General features: G+C 36.4%; 1 protein-coding gene across 1 annotated transcript in view; it reads right to left on the bottom strand.

The window, feature by feature from the left end:
* Positions 1-17,678, bottom strand: part of RpL23 (ribosomal protein L23) — a 41,228-nt gene that overhangs the window by 13,761 nt on the left and 9,789 nt on the right. The window contains exons 2-3 of the mRNA XM_090405602.1: positions 12,304-12,387; positions 5,680-5,808 (exon numbers count right to left, since the gene is read on the bottom strand). Of these exons, the coding sequence (XP_090261728.1) occupies positions 5,680-5,808; positions 12,304-12,387 (213 nt within the window). The remainder of the gene's footprint in view (positions 1-5,679; positions 5,809-12,303; positions 12,388-17,678) is intronic.

Here is a 17,678-nt window from a genome sequence, read left to right as displayed (position 1 = left end):
TACAGTGATACACTGTAGCAAATACAAATTTGAAAGACTCTTTATGGAATCAGCCTCAGCATTGAGCAATTCTCCAAACCTCAACAAATTTGGGTGTATGCGACTGCCCCAAATTTGGGAGGCCTACATATGCAGACCTTCAGCCATACGGCCAAGAACACCTACTTAGCCCACTAGAGGGCACCATCAGGACTGTTAGGAGAACAATAGCTTCATCTTTTCATTCCCAGTTTTTGTGTTGTAGTGCCTACGTGCACGTAACTTTTTTGTAAGTTCCTTTAGAAAATGGCAATGTGACATTGCCGAAATACGGAAAATATTTATTAAAGTTTAATTTAATTTATATTCTTAACTACGTTGTTCTATTCCTTAAGCGTTTTAATAATAGATCTCTAAACATACAAGAACTGAATTATAGTGCCAATTATAGAACGTTCTTAAATAACAAGTGAGATCATACACGTGCAATGCATGTATTGTAAGCGTTCTGTTTTGTCAAATACAATTGGAATCGGTTGATTTATAGTCTGTAACAGTTTTTAGCATTAAGTGCCTTATATCAGTTATGTACCCTGAAGATGCCAACAGCCTCAGTTGGTGAAACTAGTTGTTCTAAAAAAATCTGATCAATAAATCCCAATAGAAGGCATTTCCATCTATAGATTGCATTTTCATACAGCAATATGGAAGTCTGTTTTCTGTAATTTTTTTAAAAAAAATATAATAAAACACTGTTTTGGAATGTTTTTGAATAACTGATTATTTTAACTTTCAATTATTTTATATACTGGTACTATCAAGGTCTCTGGATACATTGCTCGGATTTAAAGATGCATATCTTTCGCAAGCCTTCACAATTCTTTATTTCAGCTTTTTACCTTATGTGATTTCAAAAACAAGAGAAGCCTTGCTAATCTTTTAGCATTTTGCAAGTTTTTCTTAGAAATAAACTGGAATTAGTTTTTTTTCTTGGGCTTAAAGAACAGAAAGGATACTTTGAAAAATCAAAGAACGTATTAATTCTGATATAGCATCTCATCACAAGCATTCCTCTGATAGATTCTATGATGAGAGGAACATTTATCTTGCTCTTTTGGTTAAAGGTGAGTTAGCCAGTCTCATACAGAAGTAGAGGGTTTTTTCACCCGGAAACTCTGGTTTTTTTTCATCCCTCAGAATAGGCAAACTGGTCCATGAATACACAAACAGATCTACAGTTGTAAAATATATATTTAATCTCTCACTAGGAGGGTTCAACCAGTTGTAACCAGTCCACTAGACAGTGGAGGAACCCCATACGAATAAATGAAGTGTACAAGACAAATATCAGCTTGAAGGCACAGCTATTGGTAGCCCCCCCCCCTCTCTCTCACTCTTACTACATGCAGCATTTAAGATTGCTGCCTTAAAGATATTTCTCACAAATCTGCAGTGTGGTATAGACACATGGTTATTTTTGCAATATGGACAGGTTCACTACCAGATTTGAAACTTTTTGTTTCAAAAATAAATGTGCTTTATCTGAGAATTCAATTTAACTTAGATGAAAAAAGTCTTTTCAATTTTTCACCTACTAGATGGTACAATTTTTACTTTTTAGAAAAGAAACTCATACTAATCAATTATATCCATGCTACTTTTCATAATCATTCCAGTCAAAAAGTTGGAACCATTATATTGTACTCATAATATATGTTCCATTGAAGACCTTTTACAACAAGAATTCAGTTAGATGAAATCTGCTTTTATGAAAAGTAGCTTTCAAGAATACTTCAAGAAAGCCAGTCTCTAGATCTCCCAAAGATATCATTCAAAATCCATTTCCATATATTAAAAGAATTTCTGAACGTACTACCGAAATTCTAAGACTTATTAAAATTGCAGTATCCTTTCGCCCTGTTAGGAAATTGCTACATCCCTTTCTTCACCTAAAGACAAGTTTTTGGCACTTAGCTTTTCAGACCCCCCCCCCCCTGCTTCTGTGTTCTTTTCTTTGGAAAGCCTGGTTGATCTGCAGCCACCCAACATGAACATGGTTTAATCTTATATCCAGTATCTTGAGCAGTCTGGCCTAACAGAACGTGCCACCTCAACTAAATATAAGATTTCTCAAAAGAAAACTAAACTTTTACATAAAAAAAATTCCTTATAGAGAGGTTACACAAGGAGAGCTGCAAAGCATTTCTAAATTGACCAAACAGATCTGACTGCCTTTGGTTATTCCTTTATGGGAAATAAATCAATTTTATGCAAATTCCTGATTATTTTCTTATTTTCAAGGAATTTATTCTGATTATCTATCGTTGTACTGATGCTACTAATGGTACTTTTTAAAGTTGATTCTTTTATTATAATTTATTTTGGGTATTATTATTGTACTGAAAATGCTCTTAATACTTAGGTGAAAATTTTACAGCCAAAATAAATTTATTTCGCATAACTTTAAGTTTCCATCTTTAATTTTTCAAGGTATGACAGCACCTATATTGAAGCTACAGAAGGAATCACATATGAGATCACAGAAAATTATTTGAAAAAAATCCTGAGGTTTTCAATATATACTGTATTTCCTCCAATAATAGAATTTCCAGGTCACAGTCTTGTTTGCTCACTGGGAACTTCCTGTGACTATGCAAGCAAGAAAATCATTAACTTTGTCACTGTATTGCAACAGAAAATACCCTGTTTTGAATATGCTTATGCAGTGCAGTGGTATTGAAGGAGGAGCAAATTTTCTATATTATTAATTCCCCCCACCACCCAACCAAAGCTCTTCATAAATATGCACATGCATAATGTGCATATTTATTAGTTTCACAATCACAGTAATTCACCATTACTGTAAATTAGACAACTATTTGTATTCATACCTATTCTTTTCCTTGGATTTGCCAGTCTTATATGTAAATACTCCATATCTAATCAATGCAATTGATTTGAATATGAAATGCAATAGTTTGAAATATATGACTTCCCTCTTAGATATTTTAGACGGTGCTCAGCATGAATGTATTAAATATATAATAAAAATAAATGTCCCATGGGATTTGAAGCTAGGTATATCCTGGCAAAGGATGAATGTCTTGTCATCTTCCTGAATTTTGCGAGTTCCTTTCAATAAATGCATACGAATAGAAATATCACTCAAAAGACAGAACTAAGTACAGGTAGTACAGGTAGAACTAAGACAGCCAAAAATTATTATTAAAAATTGTCCAATTTAACTTTGCTGCCAGCATATACACACACACACTGCTTTTGTATATGCATCGCAGTCACCAAGCAAAGCCTATCACCAATACACAATAGCTGTTGCTATGATTCACCCACTTAACTTATCAGTCTTTGGCAGATTAGTTGCTAATCAGCAGTCGAGGTGTTCATTTCTCTCATTGCAATTTTTGTATCTTGTCGTAACCCTACCATGTCCAGTAAGAGAAATAATACTACTGATGAAAATTCCAACATAAAAAAGAAGGCGAGGAAATCTTTAAGTTTAGATGTTAAAATGAAGGTCATTAAAGCATAATGACATAGGAAAGAAAGTCGATGAAACAGCACGAGAAAAAAAACTATCGCATTTAACTATTTCAACAAGATAAATCAAGAATAATGAAAGCAGCTAAAGGGGTAGTTAATATGAAATGTACAATTTTAACAAAAAAAAAAAACAAAAAAAAAAAAGGGGGGCAATTCGTGAAATGGAGAAGCTTTTAATGATATAGATAGATAATCAAATCAACAAGAATATTCCTCTGTTTGTATATGATTCAAACAAAAGCACACAGCCTATTTGACAATTTAAGGAAACATAAAGAAGATAAATACAGCAAGCATACATTTAACTCTAGTAACAGTTAGTTTTATCGATTCAAAAGCTGATTTAACTTACATAACATACGAATAATGGGAGAAGCTGCTAGTTCCAATTTTGAAACTGCCGAAAATTTCAAGAAAAATCTGAAAGAGATGATAAAAGACTATTTGCTAGAGCAGATTTTTAATGTAGATAAAACTACTGTTCTGGAAAAGGATGCTAGAACAAACTTACATTCACAGAGAAGCTACATCAGCACCTGGTTTTAAGGCATTTAAAGATAGGATTATGCTTCTTCTTGGAAGAAATGCTGCTAGTTTTAAATTAAAATCATTTTTTGTTTACAGTTCACAAAACCCCAGAGCTTTGAAAAACATTGACAAGAATAAATTGCCAGTTTACTACAGGAATAATCCTAAGGCTTGGATGACAACTGTTTTTTTTGAAGACTGGTTCTTAAATTGTTTTTTCCAGAAGTATGTGCCTACTGTCTTGAAAAAAACATTCCTTTTAAAATTCTATTGCTGCTTGACAATGCTCTAGGACATCCTCTTCACATCAGCGATTTGAATGAAAATATAAATGTGATGTATCTACCAACCAATACAACAGCTGTGATTCAACCATAAATGGATCAAGGGTTGATTACTACATTCAAGACATTATCTGAAAACTACATTTTCTCAAGCAATAACAGCAATGGACAACAATGCTACAACATTACATAATTTTTGGAAAAATTACGATATCAACTGATGTATCCAGAACATCGAAACTTCATGGAAGGAAGTATTGGAACAATGTATGTGAGGAATTTGGAAGAAGTTACTACAGCAGGAGACACCCAAAGAGTACACTGACCATAGTATGTTAGAACAAATTGGTGAAGAAATCGTTGAAATTGCAAGAAAACTGGATCTAGAAATCAATATTACCGATATAGAAGAATTAGTAGATCATGAAGAAGGTGAACTGACTGATCAAGACTTGATTTTCCAAAACGAAAGAGTTGTAGAAGAAAGGAATAATGAGGAAGATGAAGAAGAGAAATCGTTAAAAATATTTACTGTAAAAGGATTAGCTGAAGTATTTTCTAAACTAAATCAAGGACTTCAGAAACTCGAAAATCTGGATCAAGACACTGATTGCTTCGCCAAGTCGAAAAGCAAATTCAAGAAGTCAGATGTTATCGAGAAATATATATGAAGAAAAAACCCAACAGATAACATTAAACAATTTTCTGATTAAAAAAGCTACTCCCGACCGCGAGAAATAACAATATCATCCAAATTATGACAGTTACTCACCTGCTTAAAGACACCGTTAATAAGTTTTTTCTTTACGTTAACTAATACTTAAAGGAATTTCAAATTAAAGTGCACAACTTTTGATATGTGTTTATTTTTTTCTTAAATTTATATTTATATGTGCTAATAAATAATTTATAAATGTTTATGCAAGTTTATACATTTTTAACCATTTTAAGTTAAACAGAAACCTAATTTATGAAAATATTATAAAAGAAATCAAACAAATCAAGAAATTAAAAGTCCTAGACTCACGTCAGCATCGACTTATGGAGATATTGGAACAGAACCCAGTCGTAAGTTGAGGACTACCTGTACTTGAAAAGTCAGTTGTTAACCACCCAACTTGCCATGAAGTGTATATACGTCAAGGTTACCATGGATGTGAAGTGCATAATAAAACTGCGATACCATTGATGTTACATTGAATATTTGATGGATACAAAGTATAGGGGTGATGTATTTTTTCTATACTGACGGTGACATGGTTAAGAGGATGTATGTTACATATACCTAGTAATTCCACACAGTAAAAAGTTTGAAACACATAATTACCTTTCTTCCTAAGTTCTGGCTTGCCTTTCTTCACAGTTGCTACTACCATATCGCCAGCACCTGCAGCAGGTAACCTATTCAAACGACCTTTGATGCCATTCACAGCAATAATATACAGATTTTTTGCTCCTGAAAAGAACGAAACCAGCCAATTATACATTGCATCTATAGCAAGAGCAGCAATTCCATATAAAATAAATTTTACTTTTTTTCACAAGCAGCAACATACATTCTACTGTCACTATAGCAAATACTGTTAAACTATTGAAGTGCCCCATCAAAGCACAAGATAAAATATGTTAAAAGAAATTCTCTATAACAAATCATTTATATAGCTTCTACATTTGCTATCTTGAAAGTCAACTGTATTTCAAGGATTTTAGTTCTAGAATTAGATTAAAAAAATTTCCCCATGCAATGGGGACCATCTCTAACCGAATAAGTTGAACAGGATGGTGGGAAATAAGAATACAAAACAAGAGAGAATTTGGTATAGTGGAAGGAGAGCAAATTACTTAACAGGAAAGAAACCTCAGCAGTGTATACCACTAAGTCTTATGATCACAGTGCTATCTATCCAACCCAAAATTAAACACACACACTATAGTCACTAACACATACCACACAGAGAAGAAAACCTATAATTTCAGTTTTCTGGAAAACAGCCATACTCTTACTCCACACCTTTAGACTTACCACTAAGAGGACTGAAAAAAGTGCCACTCTTGATAACGAAAATTAATCAGTTTCTTCTCTACAGATTCTCAACATATAACACTGCCAGCAGCAACTCAACATTCATTTGCAAACCTACTGAACTAACTTGCATTCTATTCTTTCATTTTCTATCTACCTTTCCTTTGAAATGACACTTCACCCAAGGTGTTTACATGATCATGCAGATGCATGGTTACCACAAAATGCTGCATCATCTGATTTTGCAGCCATATTGATAAAGCATTTGGTCATTTGTTGATGGCACAAAGGCAGACTGCATCGATCAACATCTCTAGCATTAAAATTTATGAAAAAAAGCTTCACTCCTGTAATCAAGGGTATGTATGTATACTTGGATTGAAAAAGAGATTAAACTGAACTTAGAATACCTACTTATTTTATTGGAGGAATTATGCTAGAAGAAACTGACCAAGCGAGGGATCTTGTAGTTTTAGTAGATAGTTCAGGAATCATATAGAACAATGACATGTAAGAATAAGCAGTTTTGCCGCTTTCCAAGGCTTTGATACGAATCTCACCTGGATTTACACTATACACAGAACTATAGAATAACATGCATGCCATAGTAAATAATTTTTATTATGTAAATACTTCGTCTTATGTATAATAAGATATCATCAGTACAACTATCTATGGATGTTGTTACATCCATTAACTTGAGTTTGAGCTGATTTTTGGTAAGATCACTATTAAGCTGGGAGTATGTATTGCAATCACGAAGCTAAATAACATGATTGGAAAATGCATTTACTGCTTCATGATCACAACACACACTCCCATCCTATCCTGTCAGGTGTCTTCTCCCTCCAGGAGATCGACTACCATGTCTTGTTCTGCACCTCTCTCTGCTGCATTCCTCATATGAGAGATGAGTCTAGTCGTCTTTGCACTCCCATACATACTACCAAAAGTCAGCTCAAAAAACTCAAGTTATTGGATGAAATACATCCATAGATCAAGAAACAACAAAAAAACACCATGCAAGACCTCCTAGAATATACGGTTTACCAAAATTACATAAAAGTAACTATCCACTTGGACTTACTGTGGATTCTATAGACAGTCCCACATATAAAATATCAAGATTTCTGTCTAACCTTCTCCATCCCTTCACAGGCCACTCAGTTTCTTCGATAAAAAATTCCATATATAATTTTAATTTCATACAAGGATAAAAGACATTAAACTAGCAGCTATAGACATGTTAATAAGCTTTGACATTACCTCTTTCTTCACTAATATCCCTCAGAGACACAACAGAATTGTTAACCCAAAAATTTCCACCGGACATAGTGGAATTATTCGAATTTGCAATCACATCAGGTTACTCCACATAGAAAGATAAAATATATAAACAAGAGGAAAGAAAAGCAATGGGCTCACCCTTATCAACTTAGCCAACTTTTTTCTTGAACACCTAGAAGATAAAATTTTTGTTCTTGAACCAAAACCAAACAATTTGGCTATGCTATGTCAATGTCTTTGCAGTCGCACAGAACCCAAACTCTACTCATTTCTACAAAATATCAAACCCTGCATCCTTGTATCAAGTTCACACTAGAAAAAGAATCATAAAAATGCATTTCATTTCTTGATGTACACATCCAGCATAAACGAGATGGATCCATTTACCAAAACCAACTTTAACAGGTCGTTATATCCAAAATACATCAGCTCACCATCTATCTCAAAAATATGGCATTATAAAATCTTGTTCGCTCTACCTTTATAGTACTCCGTTCTATACTCCCATTGGCAGCAATTGCAGGTCTTTGCAAAAACCCATTTTCTCTTAGATTCAAATTCAAGCAATTGTTACTAATTTTTTAAAAGAAAACCCACTAATCAGTCAAACATTCAACCATGTTCACACAATATATGGCATCACACCTTCACATACAAAAAAAATTCAGCCCATTTTAAAGCCAGTAAAGAAAACCTCTCACTCCAACACACTGACATAATGGCCAGTTTTGATGTCTCCTTCTTATTCACAAAGATATCCACTCAGATACCTTAGACCTCACCCAAGCCAAATTTCCTACCGATATCTCAGTCCTCTTCCAATTTATCATGAACTTGGGCTATTTCATTTGGCAAGGAAAATTCTACAAAGAGATAGAGGAGGACAACCATGTGAAGAAGAGCCTTAAACTCTGCCCCACATAAGCCCACTGTTTGGTTATGCTATGTGGATGAAGCCATTTGGCCGCTTGGCCTGGATAGACTCCACAATTTCTCAACACAATTAACACCTCAGAACCCAGTTTACCTTGGAAAAGGAAAACAACAGTTGCCCTTTCCTAGACATTGATTACACACCAGTTGGATGGATCCCCGACTTTCTCTGTTTATAGAAAACCTATGCATACAGGTAGACACATTCACCAAGAGTCACCCCTCCACAACAATATGAGATTATAAAAATCCTATAACAGGACAAAATTAATCAGTTCACATAACATGCCGTAACTATGAACTAAACCATATACTTAACACCTTCTTAGCCCATGGCTACAGCCCAAACAAAATATTAAAACTAGTTAACCACAACCATTATTTAGAATAATCTTCATAACAAAGATTACTCTAAATCTATCACCATTCCATATATCTGGAGTACATCCAAAAAACTAACAAAATATGACCTCACAACTAGTTACAAACCACATAAGAAATTGGCATTTCTTATCTGCTCCACCAAAGACCAGCCACTCCCCCTAGACATACCTGGAGTATACAAGTCCCCATGCGGTTGCAAACTATCTTACTACTGTCAAACAGACAGGAGAGCGAATATCAGGATATCTGAATAAGGACCACATCCAGTTCCACCAATACAGCCACTCTGGACACCCACCACAGAAGATGTTGGAAGGCCACTTTATAACATCGGCAAGTACGAAAGATTATTCCTTGAATCAGCCTCAGCCCTATAAACATGAGACTGCCCCACATTTGGGAAACGTACATTCTAAGATCATCAGGCCAATGGCCAAGACAACCCAATTTAGCCTGCTATGAGGCATCTTGAAAACTCTAGGACTGATTTCAGTAGCCTTTCTTCAGCCTCTTTTGCTTAATGTGAGGGCGTGTATGAACATCATTGTTTTTTGATCCTTGAAGATGGCAATGTAACATTGATGAAATATAGGTAGTTATTAAAAGTTTTTATAATTAATTTAATTTATGGTAATTTTCTAAAAAATTATGTCTAACCAACATATAAGCTTTTCTAAAAGAATTAGATAAATAGTTCAGGTGTATATAATAGTATAATACATGGAGGAATATATTTCATAAAAGGAAGATTGTGGGTAGGAATAAATTAAGAATGAGCTTTTTAGCAAATATTCTGATAATAATGACAAAACAATTACTCTTAAGTTACTGAAAGAATGGTATGAGCAAAGTTGTGGGGAAATGTTTAAACACAAGATTTTTTTGAGAGAACAATGAGTCTTCTTCTTCTACTATGCATTATTCCTGCTTCCCATGCAGGGTCCGCGTGTTACTTTTAGATACGACTTCTTGTTAGTACTGCTCCCAACCGACCCGTCGCCTGGTCTGCCGCTGGGGGGGGTATATTTTTGACTGTAGAGGCGTATGTTCACGGGGCTGGTTTACCTGTTTGCGGGATGAAAAAAACCCTACTGACTGCCTCCAAGACTGGCTAACCGGTCTTGGGCGCGGTCGGAAAAAGATGAAAAACATAAGAGAAATCAAAATTAAAAACAGAAAATTTATACCATATATGGGCAACAGTCAGCCAGCTCACCAACAGTAATGGTGAGCTGGCTGTTTTGAATAAATCACATTTGAGTATAAAAGGTGAAAGCAGAAAATAAGTTTGTTTTCTGCTTTCACCTTTCCATTCTATGTAACAAGGTCCTGGAGCTCTAATTGAACAAGTTCAATTTTCTCAGTACCCCCCCACTCTTTCTTAGATAAAAGAAAAATCAGTATCATCCTTCTCAAAGATACAGCATTGCTAAAATACTGCTCAACAGTTCAGCCAATCCTTAAAGCAACACAATGATAAAAAAAAAAAAAAACCTTTATCCAATGAATCGCTGATTCTTATAGGCTAAATCTCCAGGATACACTGTGGAGAGAATTGTTTACAGTATTACAGTGATTCTCAGAAGTTTGGCTTGGCTCAGTATTGCATCAATCAGAAAGAGATCTTCTGGAGACGCAGATTCTACACAGAATTAATTTTAAATACGAATTTTTGTTTCTGGAGAGGTTCTTCACTTTGCTACATCATCCAGACACAAATTCCAACAATGGTTTATCCATGTTGAAATTTGGGAGATTGCTAAAACTTAAGCAGATATAGGTTTAAAAATTTGTATTAATCTTTCTGACAATTACATTATTTCAATTAGTTTGCTGTAATGGTATAATGAAGATGTAGTTTCATTAATATTTAATGATACTTTTAAGTATCATTAAATATTAGTACTACTGTGCTAATCATGTTTTTAAATTACTGAAAGAGCTAGCGTTACTTAAAAAAATATAAAACGAAGGAAAGCAATTATTTATTTCAAGACAATCCATTTATTAAATTGTGAGCTAAGAAAATTAAGATACACACATACGAGGTGTAGAAATTTAATACCCGGAATTATTATTATATAACACCTCCAGGGAGTCCAAAGACTCATCAAGGGAGAGCACCTGCTCTACAACTCTCTGTCTCCATCACTCCACTAACCGCAAGTACGTTCATATATACCAGCACCATTATTTTCACAGACAATCAACATCCATGCCCACAGTGGGATTCGACCCCGCAGCCTTTTGGCCGGAGAGCGGATACGCTAACCACTCGGCCAACCAGGCCGGTACTTGTAAAACACCTACATTCGGAACTATACATTAGTGGCTACTGTTGCCTTTGAAGCAGCCCCTGGTGCATTTATACACTGGTTTAGATGGTGTTCCAATTTTTGAAAACAGGCCTGGAATTATTTTTCTGGAATATTCGAGTTCCTTTATCACATTATGCTGGATATCAGCGATGTCAGAAAATCTTCATCTTTTTAGCAGTCTCTAATTTTGGAAACAGACAGAAATAACAGGGAGCTAAGTTGGGTGAATAAGCAGGATGACTTAATACAGTCATTTATTTTTTGGCCAGAAACCCTCTCACGATGAGCGAACTATGGCTTGGCACATTGTTGTGGTGGATGATCCACTTGTCAGGCCTTTTTCTCCAAACAGAATTGTGTAAACTTTTCAGTACCTCTGAATAGCATTATGGGTTGACCATTTGTCCCTGTTCAATGAAGTCATCAGCATGGTCTTGAACGGCAAATGTGACATGCATTTTTTTTTTTTTTTTTTAAATCAGATGCAGTGAACATGGGGTTTTCCGCTGCATGCTCTAGCATTTTGTTTTGGGATTGTACTGGAAGCACTAGGTTTCGTCACTTATGCCACTCAAGGACACTCTACTTTTTCCAGAGCACCCACACCACATGCCACTTTCAACAACTCCAAAGTTTCAGTAGCAGTTTGGCCAATTTTTACATAAAATTTGATGTTAACATGCTGATCCAAATTTCAATCACACATTTTTACACCAAAGTTTACATGCAGATCTCTATTGTTTTGCAATAGCCAACTAACAAATGGCGCCATCGGCTTGAGGTTTACATATGCATTAGTTAAAAGATGTACAAATACGATTACTCACACGACTCCAACCAAATTACCACATGGGTGATACTACGCGACTGTTCTGGGAATTAAATCGTCACACCTTGTGTGTGTGTGTGTGTGTATATATATGCCCACAAAAGGGCTAATAGCAGGAAAGACTGATATACAAAATATTAAAAATTGAACATGCTAAACAATAAATTATTTACTTACCAGTGTTATCTGCACAATTAATAATTGCACCAACAGGTAAACCCAATGATATACGAAACTTTGCACCAGCAGTACCACCACGTCCTTAAAAAAAAAAAAAAAAAAAAAAAAAAAAGGTTATCAGGATTCCAGCTTCTTGTTTCTCTTAACCGCTCTACTAATCTCATGCCGCTTCTGCAACTTTTTGATTTCACAAAGCATGCTAATTTTTTATTTAGGCCTATTTTGCTTTACAGTATTTCCACTACTTTGCATTCCATATTAACTACAACATTAACATTTTCCATTTCACTGTTGATACTATTACTCTACTAATATTCATTTTGTTCTCACCAACTGGCACTCGAAACATTTAATACCCTCTCTTTCACCAGTTTCACTCTCCTTCCACAAATCATTTACACATTGCACTGAATCAAATCACCCAACAATACCATTACTTAAACAAAAAAATTTGTTTACTTACAAACTAACCCAATTGCATACTTGTATAAAACAAAAATGACATTGTAATATTATCTCAAATCTGAAAAAAAAAAAGAGAGAGAGAGAGAGAGAGACATTTTTTGACAATGCTATAGTATGCCCACACTTTGTAGGGCTTTGCTTAGCTTTCTGCCAAGAATAGTCGATACAACCTGAAGGGGAGAAAGAAATGAAAGATGTACGAATTGTTTGCCAACATGCGAAATCACATGCTTTCTTGTCTGGCGCTGTACTAGTTTAAAAACTACAATGTTCGTAAAAGGAAAGCTAAATTTTCCAAACTAAAAACAAACTCATCCCAGAAGAGTCGAAGGGTCTCGAATCTGTGGGCATACTATAATAACACACAATGTGCCCACTCATGGTTGATTTAACTTGTTCAATCAGTTAACTTTAAGAAAACACAAAATAAAGAATTTTGGAATCATAGGATAGTATTTTAAGTTACATAAAGATAATTTGGTAGGAGATTTACCTGTATGGATAAAAAAAGCTACATAACACATGCATTTTCCTGATATTTACTGAAGGAAGTGAGATATAAAACGATTAAAAAGCATCATGTGGCAAGTGGCCCAAAAGACCTTTGGAAAGAAGAATATGCTCCACAGCAAGGATAGAATTAGAGGACTAGTGGAGAGGTTATGCAAAATATTGTAGGGCATATAAAAAAATGACAAAATTAAGCACAGTGAATACCAAGAGAAGGCAAAGCTGCCAGAGAAGATGAAGAGCTGATCTTCAAAGGCAAGAGAGCAGACATTAGCTAATGACAGAGACAACTGTAAAGTAATGGGGAGGTCCTACAGATGGAATGAGGCAGAAGAATCACCTTGCACTTAATAATCCTCTCACCATGCATTAGCCCAGATAACTCAAGTTGAAATAGTTTTATTTTAGAGAAATCAGGTTCACCCTTCCCCAATGTGTTGTGCCATCTGGCTCTGCTCAAGGTGCTTTTAGAAGAGAAAGGAAAAGCTCTTGTCCATTTTAACTTTAAAAAAAAGGTGCTTAAGGGTTAAAGCTATAACTCAGAAGAGACCTCCACATAGCCTTTAAAGGAATGCAGAGAACCGATCACGGCTTCTGACCTAATGTCCAATCCTCACCTTCTCATGGAGCGCCCTGTTAGGTATCTACCTGGATACTGAACAAACGAGGATGGGCTGGCAATATGGGATTTAGCCGACCAAATTATATTCATATTGGTTTAAACCACAATATTAAATGATGGTACAACATGACAGAATTTTATGCCGACTGAGCTGTCGCCTGGTTAAACAAGGTCCCCGTTGTTTTTGCCAGGGAACCAGAGCAACGGTCGTTGTTTTCAGGGAGCTCCCGAAAGCTAAGTACAATTTTGAATGGAAATTAGAATATATGTTAAAAATCATAACGTAATATTGTCTAAATTTGGTAGCTTGTTGTGTCTGTGTGATTTTGGTGTAAATTCCGTAAATTAATTTAGTCTTTAACGATACGTTTCATATATTTGAATATGGCGCCAATGCGACGTAAGATAATGGCGTCCAAAAATACGACGCCATTGTTCAAAAACTATAATGGGATAGAATTTGTCCAATGTGATGTGTGTGGAATGTTTTTCCGCATTCCCGAATGAGGCTGGAGTATGGATTGAAAGTGATAGTGGTGGGAGAATGTGTAGAAAGTGTATGCAAAGTGAGGAGTCGAAGTATGTGTCAGGTTGTGAGACAGTTATGGTTGAAGAAAGCCAGAATGCGAGTGAAAATAGTGGCTCGATAGGGAATTGCGGTGTACAAGATGGCAATATGAGCGGTGATCTAAGAAAGAGTGAGAGCAATTATACAGAAAGAGAAAATGGTTTGAATGATAAAAAAAACGAGGAATTATTTGTAGGAAGTGAGATCGCTAGGCTGCGCGCAGTGATACAAGATGCGCAGCGGCAATTAGAGCACCTGCAATACTCTTTCCAGAGTGATTCGGCTAACGTAAATAAACAGCGTGGGCGAGTTTCCGAAATGAAGGAGAGAGTGTTGTATGGTGACTCGTTATTAAGAGGAGTAATAGATGGGAGTGTAACTAAATCGTACTTACCGGGTGCGAAATTTAAGGATGTAAGTGAGAGCATTAGAGTGCAAAAAACAGAGGGTGAAAGAAATAACAATTGTGGCTGGTACGAATGAATTGAAAGGTGATAAATTTTTTATGAGAGAGGACTTGAAAGTATTGTTAAAGGTAGCGAAAGAAAAGAGTGACAGAGTTAGAATGGTGAGTCTGTTACCGCGGTATGACAGAGAGGAGTTTAGAAGGAGGGCCATAATCGCAAATGATATTATGCGCAGGTTATGCAGACGGTGTGGTGTGGAATTTGTGGACGTGTGGAATGAGTTTGATGGGCGAAAGGACTTATACAAGATGGATGGCCTGCATTTGAATGGACTTGGTGTGCGGAGACTGGAAAAAGTGTTGCTGAATGAAGTGAAAATGGATGTGCAGAACCAGGGAAACTAGAACTACCAAGGAGGGGGGGGGGGGATATCCAGACATCAGTGAGACAGTTGAGTGTAAAAATGTATATAATGTACCTGAGCCAACAATAAGGACAAAAAATGGGAATGGGATATTTAGAATAATGCATCAAGATAGGGGTGGGACAAAGTGAACACTGCAATTCATGTATACTAATGCCAGGAGTATTAGGAAGAATTTTTGGCCTTGATTGGCTCTTCCTGGATATGAATAATGCCACAGGTTATTGGCATTAGTGAAACATGGCTGACGGAAGATGATATAGTTAGTGGGATAGAATGTGTAGGTTATAGTATGTTTAGGAGGGACAGAGAGAATAAAATTGGGGGAGGGGTGTTATTGATGATAGCTGATGAACTGCAGCCAAGGAGAATTGAAGTATTGCAGGATAGTGAAAGGAGCTCATTTGAGGCTATTTGGTGTGAGATTGATACTGGCAGAATAAAATATACAGTTGGGTGCTGCTATAGACCAGGTGATGGAATAGATGGTGGAGATGGTATGCATAAACAAATTGATGAAATGAGTGGAAGGAGGGTAATTATTATGGGGGATTTCAACTATGGTAACATTGATTGGAAGGAGGAGAGGACACATGTGAGGAAGGAAATGGATTTTATTCAATTATTAAGGGATAACTATCTGAAACAGCATGTAATTGAAAATACTAGGGGTGTGAGAGTGCTTGACCTGGTAATAGTATCTGAGAATTTGACTGTAATGAATATGACCATGTTGCCACCTATTGGTGAGAGTGATCATAAGGTCTTGACCTGGGAGGTGGCTAAAGGTGTGAAATTTGTGATTAAGACAGGGTATATGTGGAATTACCGTGCTGGCAAGTATGACAAGCTTAGGAGATTGCTTGGATCAGTGCCATGGCATGTACAACTGCAAGGGCTGGACGTCGATAGAGCATGGGAAGTGATCAAAGAGCATTTACAGGAGGTTATGGCTGATGGTATACCTAAGGTCCGAATAGTGAAACAAGGAGGGGTTAAATGGATGAATAACACCATTAAGCTTGAGCTGCAAAAAAAAAAACAACTATGGAGGGAATTTAAAGAAAGGGGTGACCTGCAGGCACACGAACGGTATAAAGTACAGGCCAGAAGGGTAACGAGTGTGGTAAAAACAGCAAAAGCCGATTATGAAAGGAAACTAGCTATGCAAGCAAAAGAGAATCCCAAACAGTTCTTTCAATATGCTACAAGCAAGAAAAAAAACTGTACATGGCAAAATGATTTTAAGGAATGACGATGGTAAAGAGTTCACTGAACCAGTCGATATAGTGGAGTTACTGAGCGCGCACTTTGCAAAAGTATATCATCCAGGTGGTGACGTTGAAAAAATGAAGGAACCATTAGTTTATATGGGAATTGTGATGAATGAAGTGGAGGTGAATAGTCTATTACAGAACCTTAATGTGAATACATCTGTGGGATTGGATGGTATATCGGCACGGGTCTTGCATGAAGCGGCTAATGAATTATCAGTGCCCTTGACCATGTTGTTTAATCTGAGTCTCAGGTCTGGCTTAGTCCCGAAGGCATGGAAAGAGGGGAAAATAGTTTCACTGCATAAAGGAGGATCCAAGACTATGGTTGCAAATTACCGACCGATCAGCATATCAGGAGTCGTTGTCAAGGTCTTGGAGAAAGTAGTCAAGGGAAAAATACAGGAATGGATTGATGAAAATGAGATACTGTACAGAGGACAGCATGGCTTTGTGAAGGGTAGATCATGCCTCAGTAACTTGCTCAAATTTTATAACAAGGTGACGGCTGAACTGGATAAGGGAAATGGGTTTACAGTGATACTGCTGGACCTGGCAAAGGCGTTTGACAGGATACCACATGGAATTCTAATCCGTAAACTACAACATATGGGAATGGATATAGGGTTGGTGAGATGGATAGCTGGGTGGTTGATGGAGAGATATCAAAGAGTAGTTTATTCAGGAGTAGAGTCCAAAAAACGGCCTGTGACTAGTGGTGTGCCACAGGGTTCTGTTCTTGGACCACTGCTGTTTAATCTGTTCATTAACGATATAGGGAAGGGTCTAAGTGGGACAGTTCATTTGTTCGCTGATGATGCAAAGTTGGGTAGGGCGATAGTGAATGCAGAAGATGTCAAAGTCTTGCAAGATGACTTAGATAGATTGGAGTTCTGGACTAAGGAGAATGGATGTCAATTTAATGTGACAAAATGTAAGGTTATGCATTTCGGAGTGAAAAGATTAGCAGCAGTATACCACATTGGTGGAACTGTACTCCAAGAGATTGATGAGGCCAGGGACTTGGGAGTGTTGGTGGATAGGGAGATGAAGTTTAGGGGGCACATTGCGAAAGTAGCTAAATCAGCTCATCAACTCACTT

The sequence above is a fragment of the Typopeltis vanoorti genome, chromosome 15 (assembly GCF_054136105.1).
Source record: "Typopeltis vanoorti isolate ZY-2024b chromosome 15, IOZ_Tvanoo_1.0, whole genome shotgun sequence".
In the NCBI taxonomy this organism is placed as follows: Eukaryota; Metazoa; Arthropoda; class Arachnida; order Uropygi; family Thelyphonidae; genus Typopeltis; species Typopeltis vanoorti.
The sequence above is the reverse complement of the archived record's forward strand: the minus strand, read 5'-3'. Positions and strand labels throughout refer to the sequence as shown.